Source organism: Nannospalax galili, unplaced genomic scaffold (assembly GCF_000622305.1).
Source record: "Nannospalax galili isolate Female #2095 unplaced genomic scaffold, S.galili_v1.0 scaffold696, whole genome shotgun sequence".
Lineage (NCBI taxonomy): Eukaryota > Metazoa > Chordata > Mammalia > Rodentia > Spalacidae > Nannospalax > Nannospalax galili.
Window position 1 is genome coordinate 189,381 of NW_008338534.1, and position 13,593 is coordinate 202,973.

The 13,593-nt window shown below is 55.0% G+C and overlaps 2 protein-coding genes across 5 annotated transcripts in view; one reads left to right on the top strand and one right to left on the bottom strand.

Moving 5' to 3' along the window:
- Mrtfa (myocardin related transcription factor A) overlaps nt 1-5,267 on the top strand; it is a 104,201-nt gene extending 98,934 nt beyond the window's left edge. For all 4 annotated transcript variants that reach the window (XM_029563535.1, XM_008833166.3, XM_029563534.1 and 1 more), the window contains 4 exons: nt 85-1,233; nt 1,528-1,680; nt 2,145-2,205; nt 3,831-5,267. In XM_029563535.1, the coding sequence (XP_029419395.1) occupies nt 85-1,233; nt 1,528-1,680; nt 2,145-2,205; nt 3,831-4,348 (1,881 nt within the window). In that variant the 3' untranslated portion in view covers nt 4,349-5,267. The remainder of the gene's footprint in view (nt 1-84; nt 1,234-1,527; nt 1,681-2,144; nt 2,206-3,830) is intronic.
- Nucleotides 4,886-13,593, bottom strand: part of Sgsm3 (small G protein signaling modulator 3) — a gene marked incomplete in the record, with an annotated part of 42,905 nt that continues 34,197 nt past the window's right edge. Inside the window, 18 exon segments of the mRNA XM_008833173.3 lie at nt 4,886-6,098; nt 6,225-6,285; nt 6,379-6,501; nt 6,690-6,775; nt 6,854-6,902; nt 7,029-7,099; nt 7,269-7,421; nt 7,596-7,645; nt 7,848-7,902; nt 8,056-8,211; nt 8,312-8,439; nt 8,513-8,567; nt 8,891-9,115; nt 9,372-9,517; nt 9,776-9,971; nt 10,265-10,408; nt 10,870-10,977; nt 11,073-11,281. Coding sequence (XP_008831395.2) covers nt 6,018-6,098; nt 6,225-6,285; nt 6,379-6,501; nt 6,690-6,775; nt 6,854-6,902; nt 7,029-7,099; nt 7,269-7,421; nt 7,596-7,645; nt 7,848-7,902; nt 8,056-8,211; nt 8,312-8,439; nt 8,513-8,567; nt 8,891-9,115; nt 9,372-9,517; nt 9,776-9,971; nt 10,265-10,408; nt 10,870-10,977; nt 11,073-11,281 — 2,096 coding nt within the window.

Consider the following 13,593-nt stretch of genomic DNA (forward strand, 5'->3'; position numbering starts at 1 on the left):
CTCACCTTCCACAGCTTGTCCTGCTGCCTGGCCCAGTTCCCTTTATCCGGCCCTCAGCCCCTTGGTTGTTCTCAATCCCTGCAGGTGGCAGAGCTGAAGCAGGAGCTGAAGTTGCGGTCGCTGCCTGTCTCCGGCACCAAGACAGAACTGATTGAGCGCCTGCGCACCTACCAAGACCAAGTCAGCCCGGCTCCAGGAGTTGCCAAGGCCCCTGCCACAACCTCTCTCCTGTCCAAGGCTGGTGAGGTAGTGGTCGCCTTCCCTGCGGCCCGGCTGAGCACAGGGTCAGCTCTTGTAGCAGCAGGCCTGGCCCCAGCCGAGGTGGTGGTTGCCACAGTGAGCAGCAATGGCGTGGTGAAGTTTGGCAGCACGGGCTCCACACCCCCTGTGTCTCCCACCCCCTCTGAGCGCTCACTGCTCAGCACGGGTGACGAGAATTCCACACCTGGGGACACCTTTGGTGAAATGGTGACATCGCCGCTGACACAGCTCACCCTGCAGGCCTCCCCACTACAGATCCTTGTGAAGGAAGAGGGTGCCCGTGCTGTGCCCTGCTGCCTGAGCCCTGGTGTACGGGCTGAGCTGGAGGGGCTGGACAAGGACCAGATGCTGCAGGAGAAGGACAAGCAGATCGAGGAGTTGACCCGCATGCTCCGGCAGAAGCAGCAGCTTGTGGAGCTGCTCCGGCTACAGCTGGAGCAGGAGAAACGGGCCCAGCAGCCAGTCCCGGGCCCAGCTCCAGCCAGCACCCCTGTAAAGCAGGAAAGCAACTTCTCCAGCTGCCAGTTGACCTGCCAGCCCCAGGGATCCACTCACCCCTTTGGCCCTGGCCTGGTGGTCCCCACTACCAACCACGGAGACCCTCAGGCCTCAGCTGCAGCCAGCACCCCTGTGAAGCAGGAAAGTGGCCTCTCCAGCTGCCAGCTGACCTGCCAGCTCCAGAGCTCCACTCACCCCTTTGGCCCTGGCCTGGTGATTCCCACTGCCAACCATGGAGACACTCAGGCCCCAGCCCCTGGGCCCCCAGCCATGGTGATAAAGCAGGAAGCCGGGCTACCTGAGCCAGATCTCACCCCCAGCCCCCAACTGCTCCTGGGCCCACAGGGAACGAGCCTCCTCAAGAGAGTCATCCCTCCTACCCTGGTCACTGACTCTACAGGGACACATCTCGTCCTCAGTGTGACCAATAAGAGTGCAGATGGCCCTGGCCTGCCCAGTGGGAGTCCCCAGAAGGTAGCTGAAGGGGACACGGGTGGCACATGGGTGGAGGTGTTAAATCCTGAGCAGGTATAAGGGAGGTTTCTGTCCTGGGGAGGCTGTGGCGTCACACTCGGGAATCTGCTCCTTGAGGTCAGTTACCACTGTCTCAGACCTCACAGACCTGTATCCCTTCTTCCCCGGTGGCTCCCTAAAAGCTCCCAAAAGCCCCTCAGCTGGCAAAGCTGTCCCTGTGGGCAAGGAGGGAGGCCCTCTGTGCCCTGCTGCCCTCCCCCCACCAACCACTGCTTCTCCCTTTCTCTCATCCAGCCCTTGTCCCAGCCTGGCTCTCCAGCCCCTGGCCCACCTGCCCAGATGGACTTGGAGCACCCGCCACAGCCTCCATTTGCATCCCCCACTTCTCTACCGAAGAAGGAGCCACCAGGCTATGAGGAGACCATGACCCAGCAGCCCAAGCAGCAGGTAAAAAGGGTGATGGGGCTGGCAAGATAGCAGGTAAAGAAAGGCACTTGCCACCAAGCCTCAAAACCTGAGTTTGATCCCTAGGACTTACATGGTGAAAAGAGAACCGACTACTACTGGCTGTCCACTGACCTCCACATGTATTCCATGGCACGCACACATCTGCCCACACACAATAAACAAACACATTAACAGAAAGTTTTTTTAAAGGTGGTGGACATGGCCCAGTCCCACAGGGGGTGAGAGGCTGCAGCAGCAGGTCTGTGGTGAAGAAGTCTGGGGAGCAGCCATTACAGGGCAGAAGCACCGCACCAGGGTCTGGGGATAGTACAGCAAGCTGGGCCGCCAAGTCCAAGCTTAGACAGCAGTGTGGCTGCTCGCTTGGGTTGGGGGAAGGACCTAGGCTCAGGCCAGGTGGGCACCTGTTCTAGGTTTTCATGTGCTTTTCTGTTTCTGTCCCACAGGAAAATGGCTCCTCAAGCCAGCAGATGGATGACCTGTTTGATATTCTTATTCAGAGTGGAGGTAAAGCCCTGTCCCCAGATGCCACCCTTTCTCCTAGTCACATGTTTTAATGACTGCCACAAGTCCTGCTATGGCTACAGCAGTGACTGAGACACCACCATCTTGAAGACTGGGGCAGGCAGTCATCTAGAGGACCACCACAGCCCCTGGGACGTTATGGTGAACATGACATTGCCCTGTAGAGCGCAGGGAGAGAAACTGCACACATGAACAGCCCAACAGTGGGACAGTTCACAGGGAAGTCCTGGGGGCGCAGGTTCTGCGGCAACCCCCAGGAGGATATCAGTGTGGGGGCCCAGATGTCTGTGCTGGGGCAGTAGAGTGAGACAAGGCAGAAAAGCATGAAGGTCACAGCCAGATCACAAGGGAGCCTGGCTCCAGGTAGAGTGCAGGGAGCCTAGAGCAGAGTGCTGGCATGCCCCAGGGTCATTTGCTGTAGTGTGTAGGGGGGTTGTGTCCAGAATAAGCCACGTAGGGGCAGGAGATGTTTGGGAAAGGAGAGGCAACCACTAAACTCTAGCATTTAAGAGATGGCCGAGAAAGGGAAGTTTTAGAGTGCCGCCCATCCCCAGAGGGCCCATGAGGGTACCAGAAAGGGGTGCTTGAAAGGAATAGGCAGGGCAACAGCTCCATGGGGTAGGCCAAATCATCCAGGACCTGGAGGGTGAAACCAAGCACAAGCTTGGTTTGTGTAGAATTATTATGGTAGAGTATATAATAAAACGTCGCTCCTCTATTTTTCAACATAGGATGGGGTTCGTTAGGTACATTCAGGGTCGTGCCATCCACCTCTAGAACATTTTCACCTTCCGAAACTGAAAGTGGACCCCTTAGATAACTCCTCTGCACAGCCCTGTCTGATCTGATTTTGACCACTCTGGGGCCGTCTTGTAGGTGGACTCCTACAGTGCTGGTCTACCTGGGTTGACTCTACCTTCTTGCTGTTGTGAATGTTGCTGTCATGCGTGACTTTAAAACCTTGCTCTTAATTCTTTTGGCTAGATACCCAGAAGTGAGAGTGCTGGCTCATCTTGTACTTTTATTTTTGAGGAACCAGTCCCTCCTGTTTCTAAAGCTGCATCCATCATTTTAATTCCCCACCCCCATCCTAACCATGCACACTGGTTCCAGCTTTACCACATCCTCATCAGCACCATTTTGGTGCTGGGAATCAAACCCACCGTCCTACTTATTGTATGCTCCACTGCTGATCTGTACACCCTCAGGCCTTTTCTGTTTTCTAAGTTGCATTTCCCTAATGAGTGGTGGTGTGCGGCACCTTTTCATTTTGGCCACTTCTGGATGATCTTTGGGGAAGTACATATTCTGGATGTATGTATCCCTTATCAAATACATGATCGGAAATAGTTCCATTCTTTGGCAGTATCCTTGATGTCCAGGGGTTCAGGTTTTTTGGTATGTACTGCTGAGGATTTGAACCCAGGACTCAAGCATGCTAGGCCAGCACTGTACCACTGAGCCTCCACCCCAGCCACATTTTAGATGTTGATGTCTAATTTCTGTACCTGTGTGATTTTCTTCTGTGGTCTGAGGTACTAGGACAGCCGTCATTGTCTGCATATTCAGACTTGATTTCTGACCCCATTTACTGTCTCTATTGGCAGAAATTTCAGCAGATTTCAAGGAACCACCGTCACTACCAGGGAAGGAAAAGTCACCCTCAGCAGCAGCCTGTGGGTCCTCGCTAACAGCACAACCCTTGCCTTCCACTGAGCTCCCCCAGGCTGCCCCACCTCCACCAGGCTCTCCTGCCCTTCCAGGGCGTCTGGAGGACTTCCTGGAGAGCAGCACAGGGCTGCCCCTGCTGACGAGTGGGCACGAGGGGCCAGAGCCCCTTTCCCTCATAGACGACCTCCACAGCCAGATGCTGAGCAGCTCTGCCATCCTGGACCACCCCCCATCACCCATGGACACCTCAGAATTGCACTTTGCTCCTGAGCCCAGCAGTGGTATGGGCCTGGACCTGGCTGACGGCCACCTAGACAGCATGGACTGGCTGGAGCTGTCATCTGGTGGCCCTGTGCTCAGCCTGGCTCCCCTCAGCACTGCAGCCCCCAGCCTCTTCTCCACGGACTTCCTTGATGGCCATGATCTGCAGCTGCACTGGGATTCCTGCTTGTAGCCCTCCAGCTCAAGAGAGGGACTGTGGAAGGGCCTGAAGTTGGGGAGCCATAGAACCATAGCCAGCATGCACGCCCTGTGATTGAGGATTGAGTCTTGACAATCAGAGTCCCAGGACGCTGGAGCAGAAGGACCCTACCCCTGGCTCACCTAGGACAGGAGACATAAGCTGTTAAGTAACAACTCTGGGCCCCATGCTGGGGTTTTGGAAGGCTGACGAGAGCCAGGGCCAGTTCAATTTGACCTCCTTTTCTGAGGTCAGAGGTGCACATCTGGCTGCAGTTTGGCTCAGGTGGGGTCAGGGCCTACCCACCTTTCTTCTCTCCCCAACTCCTTTACTGTGAGGGAAGCTAGGCGGGCCTTCATTCCCTGTCAGCCAGTCCCTAGCTTCCAAAGCAGGGGAAGAGGGACAGTCTGCCATTTTAATGTGTTGGTATAGTGTAACCATTTAGCGGTTGGTGGCAAAAGTCATCTGTACAAGTGTATATACCTCTATATTATATACCAACATACATATCTATATTTTTGGGGGTGGGAGATGGGTATGGCTACCTCCACCAGCTTTCACATGCCGAAGGCCTGTGGCTACTGGGGGCTTGATACAGGGTCACCCTGAGCTACGTGCCACACAGTCCAGTGCCCAGTCGGGCATGCAGCTGCCCAGGCCCACCCCTCACGTGTGTTTGACATGTAGACACTGGCCATGGCCTACACTCCACCTGCCCTGCTTTCCGGCTCCTTTGTGCCACAAGGGCAGAGAGGCTTCCTGGTCTAACCCCCCAGGAGCGCTCTGCCCACCCACATTCCATCCCATTTCCTCGCTGTAGCCAACATGGACCTGGGACAGAGGGGCTTGGCAGCTGTGGCCACCTCGTGCCCACCATCAGCCTTGTTCCGATGCAATAGGGAGTAGGGATGGAGTTGCCAAAAACCAGTGCTGGGACAAAGGTGGGGAAGCTGTGTGAACTTTTTAAAATAAAAACACTGACTTGTCAGTCAATCATCTTCCATCCATGGCTGGGGCCCCGGGGCTGCTGTTCATACCAGCAATCTAGGGCCACACAGTGACCCAAAGCCCAAGTCCCATCACTCCTACTTGGGAGAAGCATTCAGCAAGGGTCCAGGAGCCAGACCATTCCAGAAGGGACACACTTGGTAGAGCTGTGACTGTGGCTGAAGAGGAGAGGTGTTCTCACAAAGTTTATTTACAAATCAAAGATCTTAGTCAAGAAGCCTTAACTGCCTTAAACCAACCCCCTTCCTGAGCAAAGTTCTACAGAGCTGGAGTCACACCAATGTCGCTCCGCTTCCGAGGTTTCTGGTTAGTACAACTAGATGGCTGGCACCCAGAGCTTCCTTAAGGACTCAGGCATGGTGCTCTCCAGCCTGCATTAAGGAGAGACAGGGGTAGTCCCCACCTTCTGCTCCTGCCAGTTGTGGGTGCCTGGAGTGGGAAGGCCTGAATCCTGATCATGACCCCCTGGATGGGCTCTGGAGTGTCTCATTCCCCAGACACTGTCATTAGGCAAGGCCTGGGCCACCTCAGACAGTCCAGAGCAGGCCTGAGGTTGGCCAGGGCTCCACCTTCTCTTTCTATTGGAGGAAGGGGCCTGCCAGGCATCCAATGGCTTGTGGGAAGCCTGGGAACCAGTGAGCAGCTAGCAGGAGCGTCATCCATCTATGTCCCAGCTGAAAAGGTGGTGCTTCACCAGCATGTCCTGAACACCCTCCTTCAGTGGCTGCTTCTCTTCCTGTGCACAGAAGGGCCCAGTCAAGAGTAGGGGCCACTCCTGGAACCACACAGGTTACTCCAACACAGACCCCGCCACAGACCTGGAAAAAGCCAGCGCCAGGGACCAACCAAGCCATACACGCACCTCTCTCTTTGCAGGGAGCTCCCAATCCTGGGAGAGGCTGAAGGCAAAGCAGCAGAGGACGCTAGGGGCCAAGGAACAGTCTCTGGTCAGCCAGGCCATTCTACCCACCCACTGGCCTTTACTACCACCAGGCCCTGTAGAAATGCCCACTCACCGGAGCTCACACTTGATCTGGACCCAGCCAGGGCTTCGCAGAAAGGACCAGGGCTGGTACCACTTCTCCACAGTGGGCAGGCTAGAGCAGAGCACCTCCAGCCACAGGTGCAGTACCTGCTCACTGGGGACAAGGCCAGAGGTTGGGGGCTGTGGCCCAAGGGGACCCCAACCTGCAATCCTTCCAGCAGTTCCTGGGTGCCCTCCATAAGGAAGGTCAGAACTTGAGTGGGTCCAGAATACTTAAGGACCCCCCTCTGGCTCTGCCCTACAGGGGTCCCATTTGAAGCTCCCCCACTTCTCTATACTTACTTGAGCCCCACACAGATCAGGGAGCGGAGTTTAACGTCCATTTGTGCGTGTGCTGCATCATGGGTCACATTCACAGACTGCACAGCCTGGGGAGGGCATGCTGTCACTCAGGTGCCCACTGGCTGGCCAGAGAGATTGAGGGGCTGGCAGAGTAACCCACTTACCCGGTACAGCAGCTCCTCGGGGGTCAGGACTTTGCCATCTTCATCCAACCTGCAAGAATAATAGTGCCAACACCGCCTACTGTGCCAGGCACTGGGCATACCCTCCCTGTACCAGCAGCCTGTCCCCATGCCCTCCCTGCACAGGGACCTGGCAGGAGGCAGACATGCTGGCTACCTGTATGTCTTACAGAGCACCAGGCGGGAGTACACAGAATCAAAGTCTCTTTCAACCTCCCGGCCCGCAGCCTGTGATGAACAGGACACTGTGAGTGTGGCGACAGGGACAGTGAGCACAAACCACCATCCTACAAGCTCCCTCCACCCCCTCTGCAGGGCCAGGGGAAGGAAGGACTGGGGTGAGCACCATGGGTACCTGTAAGGGATGGGAGAGTACTGGGGCCAGCAATGACGTTACCTCTTCGATAAACAGCCAGGGGTGGCAGGGCCCTCCAAGCAAGGATGGCTTCTTCAGTCCGTGTTCAAACAGGGCCTTGAGGGCCGGGCAGAGGGTCCCTCGCACAAGGTCTGTAACTCCTTCTGTCACAGAATCGTCCCCGGCAATGGAGTACTGATGGGGGTAAGGTGTTTGAGAGGCCCCAGCCTGATCCTTGCAGCCAGCCACCCTCCTGTCATCCTGGCTGCTGCCACAAGCCAGGGCTCACTTGGGATATGGACCTGGTAGGAGGGTGCTCCCTCGCCGGGGGCTGGGGCAGGAGCAGCTCCACCCTCTTCACCCTCTTACCTCTTTGCTCCGCTCATCCAGGACCTCCACAAACTTGGCTGGAAACCAGCCTGTGGGAGAAGCAGCCATGTGAGGAGCAGCATAGCTATCCCAACCCTTCTCCCCAAGGCCCAAGAATAAAGGGCTCCCTGGACCACACAGAACCAGCAAACGTGGTGTATTAGGCCGAGGAAAGCCCAGCTCCCCAGGGCAGCAGGGTGTAGCAAAGGTGCCCCTCTTCTTTGCCAGCCCTCAGCAGACAAAGGCCCTCACCTCTCAGGCCGTTCAGCTCACCCACCCAGCAGTGCTCGTCCTTCTGAGAGATGATCTGCACGAGAGGGACAGGACAGGGCTCAGTGCCTGACATGGCCTGACATCCTCAGCACCCTCTGGCTGAGACCCAGAGTTTCCAGCAGCAGTTCTTGGTAGAGGACAGGTGGGGAGCAGGAAGCAGTGGGCCTGTGTGCCAGGCCCCACACACCGTGATGATGTCATTTTTGCGGAAGCCTAGCTCATCATCGTCATGCCGCTCAAAGTCCAGCAGGGCCTTGGCCCTGCGCCGGTGACTGCGCAAACATGCCACATAGTTCTCATGGTCCCGCTGGTGGCTCTCCATGCTGTAGTCGGGGGTCAGCTCCTGCCAGAGAGAAAAGGTCCACGATGAAGGAGAAGCCTCAGTACCAGCAATGGTCGAGGAAAAGGAGTCCCAAGTCAGGCCTGGGCAGTCTGTCACTCACCACATTACAGTTCTTGGGGTCTGTGCACTGGAAATGGCGGGCCACACGCAAGATGGCTTCACGTAGGTCAGCCACCAGTTCTGTCTGCTTGATGTTCTTGGCCTTGAGGGCCTCCAGGTCATCCTCCCCTAGGAGGCAGAGTCACAGTAACGGCCCTGCCCAGCCTCAGGAGAGCCAGCGAAAACCCATACTGGTGCTCACCAAAGAGCAGGGAGGTGATGGCAGACTTCCTCCGTTGGGTCCTGCGCCGCACAACCTGTAAGTGAAGAAAAGAGAGCTGGTCAGCAGTGGTCAAGGTGGCCAATGAGGAAGAAGACAGCCTGCTAGGTCTCATTTTTGCCAGGGCAGCTCTAATAGTCTGAGGCTGAGATCAGAACAGCGGATGATGCAGGTCATTAGGAAGCCTGGGTCACCCCTTAGTGGTGGTCTGAGGGTCTAACTGGGTCATTCTGGGCACTGGTGCTGAGTTGAAGTGGTGTGGAGGGCAGCATGGCAGGGAAGGGCCAGTGTGTTCCCCACAGTCCCTCACTCTGGGCTTCCTTGCTGTAGGCTGAGATAGAGGCTGCCCACTCAGCCCACCTGAGAGAGGTTGGTGGGGGCACTGGTCCCGAGGAGCTGGCCCTGGTCTGCAATGAGGTAGGCCAGGTGCTTGCGACGCTGGGTCTCCACAGCCACATCAGTGAGGGAACCAGCCAGCCGCATGGCCTCTTCCAGCAGCAGCTCAGCATCCTCCATCTGTGCTGGGATGTCCGACAGTGTGTTGAAGATGGAGGCCGAGTTCTCTGACTGGATCAGCTCCTCCTCCTGAGTAGTGGAAGGGTAAGGGGTGATGCTAGCTCCATTCTCAGAGACCTATGCCCTTCAGTATTCCCAGCCCACACTCAAGGGCTTCTCTCAGCAGGGATTAAGGCTCAAGCAACATCGTGATGAAGCTCAGACTAGTGTAATATTCCCCTAGAGGTGAGCACCAGGGCTGCTGTACTTGGCACATGCTCTCCTGTTCTTGGTCTGGAAGCTAGGTGGCCGAGATGGGGGGAGAGGGGTAAAAGGCTCTGCACACCTTAAGGCGCAGCATGCCCAGCGTGGTTTGGAACAGCACCAGGGAGCCCTCGTAGAAAAACAGGTCCCAGATGCGCAGCAGCAGTTTGATGTGTACCACGCTGGCGAAGGCCGTGAGGAACCAGTGCAGTGTGATTAGAGACAGCTCTGCCAACAGACACCAAAGACCAGGCTGTGGCCTGTGGAAACACACTGGGCAGGAGCTGACCAGCTCCCAAAGAGCAGAAGGGAGTAGGGAGGGAAGAGGTCAGAAACCATCAGAGGACAAGAACAACATAGACCCTGTGGGCATCTGTCTATAGTCTAGCCATCAGCCCTCTACTGTCCAAAAGCCTCAGAGCAGAGACTTGGCGCTGGTATCCATGGATCCTTGGGCCCTGGGAGAGGGTGGTTGCCAGGCCTCACCGATGTCGTGCTCCTGGAGCAGCTTGTCCAAGCGAGGTAGGTACTGGACAATCAAGTGACGAAGGACCCGCTGGTCAGTCTGGACACCCAGTAGGGTGGTGCTGAAGTAGGAGGCAGGGAGCAGGTCCTCGATAACTGCACACATCATCCAGAAGGCATCCTCCTCCTCCAGGAACAGAAGGAGGCAGGCAGCCACCTGGACAGAGAGGACACAGGGCTTCTACCAAAGTACTCAAGTGAGTCTGAAAAGGTGCCCCTCTGGGACAACATGACCACACATGAAAGGCACTTGGGGATTGCCTCCTGAAGGCACAGTTCCTCAGGCTGGTAGGGAGGAGCCCTTAAGAGAGGCAGCTGCCCTGGCCCTCCTTGGGGACTTGCAAATCAACCCCTGCCTCCCATCCTTACTGCTGGGAAAGAGATCAAACCCCACAGAAGGCCTGGAGAAGACAAGACCCTGGTATACCACTTGCCTCCCAGAATTCTCACCATGCCCGTGCCCTGGCAGTAGCCAATCTCTGGGTAGAGCCAGGCCAGTGCTCGGAGGACTCTGCGCAGGCGAAGCACCCCAATGCTGTTCACACTGGCAAAGCAGGCATTGCTGGGCATGGTGCGGAGCAGGTCCTTCTCGATCTGTCAGACACCCACCCCGCAAGACCTTGTGAGAAGCAACTTTAGACTAATGCCTACCCAGTGAGAGAGGTAAGCTCTAGGAGGGATTCTGTTCCAGGAATGGGGATTCCCTCTGGTCCCCCTCCTTCAGGATTAGATCCCACACCAGCCACCTGGGATTCTCCTGCACAACCTGAATGAGCACCTCTGGCTTGGGTCTGTACTAAATCTCCTGCTGCTCCTAATGTGGAGCCTATCTCTTCCATGTCCTTGCACACACTGGGGGCTGTGGACAATTCTCCCTGCAGCCCTGAAGGACCCAAAAGGGAGCAAGTTTGCTCCAGGATCACATTCTTAAGAGGGATGCCCACCTGGCCAAGGAGCCCAACGAGGGTGCACTCCCAGAGGCAACAACATCCCTCCTGCCAAAGCACAGGGACTCTGGCCAGGAAGCTCCTGACCAGCTGGCTGCCCCAAGTCACCTGTTTGGCAGTGATAGTCTCATCATTGGAGCTGTTCTTTACAATCTCACGGTAGGATAGCTCAGAGTTCCTCTTCTTCTGCAGTGCTCCAGATAGTCGCATCCACAGCTGGGGGAAGGAGCAACCTGGCACTCAGTGTCTCTTGTGACAGGCCAGGCCACCCTCAGGCCTCTGTGTGTCCCTTGTCCTTGTGGCCATCTCACCTGTGGCCTCATGCCATGTGGGATGCCAGCCAGCACTAGGGAACGGAGTTTCTCAGAGCGTGGGAGGGAGACTGCAATCTTGTCCCAGGTGAGATCCCCCACATCGTGGTTGTGGGTAAACTCCAGGTGGGCCTGCCACCGCAGCCTCTGCGGGGGGTCCTCCACCAGTAGTGTACTTGTCAGTTGGCTGCATCCAGGCTCAGCACCTTCTGCCAGGGGAGAAGAGAGCAGAGAAGTGTTTTCCTCACTCCACACAGCAGCCCAGTCTGTTCTGACAGAGCTTGGAGTCTTCTGGCCAGGAGACTCCTCAGAAATCCAGAGTCCACCACTTTCCTGAGGGCTCCGGCTGCACAGCCTTCCCAGTGGCAAGCAGGCTAGGCGAACCCTTCTCAAAGCTGCTCCAGACCCAGAAGCCAATTCTCCACCCTCCAGAGGCTAAGGAATGAAACCTGGTGTTACCTTTGACTCCTCCCTACCAAACCCCACAGTTCTTGCCTTACACCATGTGAGTCCCCAGGACTGAATTCAGGTCATTAGGCTTGGTGGCAAGCATCTTTGCTCATACTCTGCCATCTCGCCTGTCCCAGGCATCCCTACTTCTTACCACCGCTAACTACTGGCCCAGACCAAGACACCAACCTTTGTAAGGGTCATGGCAATGGCTATCTCACTGCCCTCTGTAGCAGTCACAAAGGCCCTTCCAGGATACAGCAAGTGATGTCACTGCCGAACCTGCTTGTGGCCTGCTTCTTGGGCGCAAACCCAAAGGCTTTCTAGGCGCCATCATCTGCACCTCAGTCCTCACCTCCTACACTTTCCTCTTGCTCCCTCCACAATACAACACCAGCCCTTCCCCACCAAATCCACCCACTCCTTGGGACCTTTGCACCTGTCACCACCTTCTCCCTGGCCTCCTCCTAGTCTCTAGTCAATTTCTTTCCCCCTCTGAGAAGCCTCAACCACCTTATAATAAACTTACCTCCACTCTTTGCTATCTGTGCCGTGATCTTTATTGATAGCTTCTTGCTGCCCCTCCCCCACCCCCACCCCCAGCATGCTCTGTCTGCTCGATTATGGCCTATCTCCCCACCAGAATGGGAACTCCATATGGTCAAGATCATCTTTGGGGGCACAGATGGAAAAGGGCACAAGCCATTATAGCTCCATGAACTGTCTGAATCAACAAGGATGAAGCTTGTGGCCAGCAAGCAATCTCTGAGGTAAGTCCTGTCTGCAGAGCCTCCTCCTCGCTCAAAATAAGTCAAGGCCGCCTGGCATGGCGGTGCATGCCTGTGGTCCCAGCGCTTGGGAGGCAGAGGCAGGCGGATCTCTGTGAGTTCAAGGCCAGCCTGGTCTACAGAGTGAGTTCCAGGACAGCTGGGGCCACAGGGATACCCTGTTTCAAAGACCGAAAAATAAAATAAAAATAAGTCAAGGTCTCAGCCCAGCTCTGAAAAATCTCAACCTTGGTATGAAAAAATCTCAACATATGGAAACATCACATACAAGTTCTAACTCTGTGTTTTGATAGGAATCAAATATCTAAACATTGCTCCACATTGTAACAAGTCAGCACTTGGCCTCTAAACCTGGTGACCTATAGAGATACAGATGACACCCACCATACTAGAAAGTTCTGTGTTCCTCTTAAGCTCAGCTTTTAACTTCTATCTTCCTGAACTTAGAAGAACAAGGAAACCTTCTGTTTGTGTTAGAAATGTGAGTGATTGGAGCTAGAGAGATGGTTCAGCGGTTAAGAACACTGGCTGTTCTTCCAGAAAACCCAGGTTCGAATCCCAGCGCCCACATGGCAGCTAACAACCATCTGTAACTCCAGTTCCAGGAGACCCACTCTTCTGTCTTCCGAGGACATTGCATGACACGGGTGCACTTAACCACACGCAGGCAATACACGCATACACATAAAATTAAAAAAAAAAAATAAAATATTTTAAAAAAAGAAATGTGCCAGGCGTGGTGGCGCATGCCTTTAATCCCAGCACTTGGGAGGCAGAGGCAGGTGGAGATCTGTGGGTTCAAGGTCAGCTTCGTTTACAACCAAGTTCCAGGTCAGCCAGGGCTACATAGTGGGATCCCTCCTCCCCTCCTGCCCAATTTTTTTCAGTGGCTATATTGGTCGGCAAAAAAAGCTTGTTCTCTTAAAACTCTACTTAAATCTAGGGGATTAAAAATTGCAAAAGAGGAAAGCTTAAATTTTGGAATGAGGTGTACCAATTTGCACCCTGGATCATATCCGCAGACATATCTGATCCAGAGGTGTGGAACTTTCTTTCACATTTGGCTTATAAAAAAATCCAAGAAAAACATGATTTTCCTCTTTCCTTTTTCCCAATAATGGCAGGCATCCAGCAGTGCTTAAAAAACCCACCTAAAATTGAAGAAAGTTTACAGACACCAGAGAATAATAAAAGATAGGTTTTAGGTGATAAAAAAGACCCTAAAAACAGACCAGTAACAAATTCAACAACTTCAAAAATAAAATCTGACCAAACCAGACAAA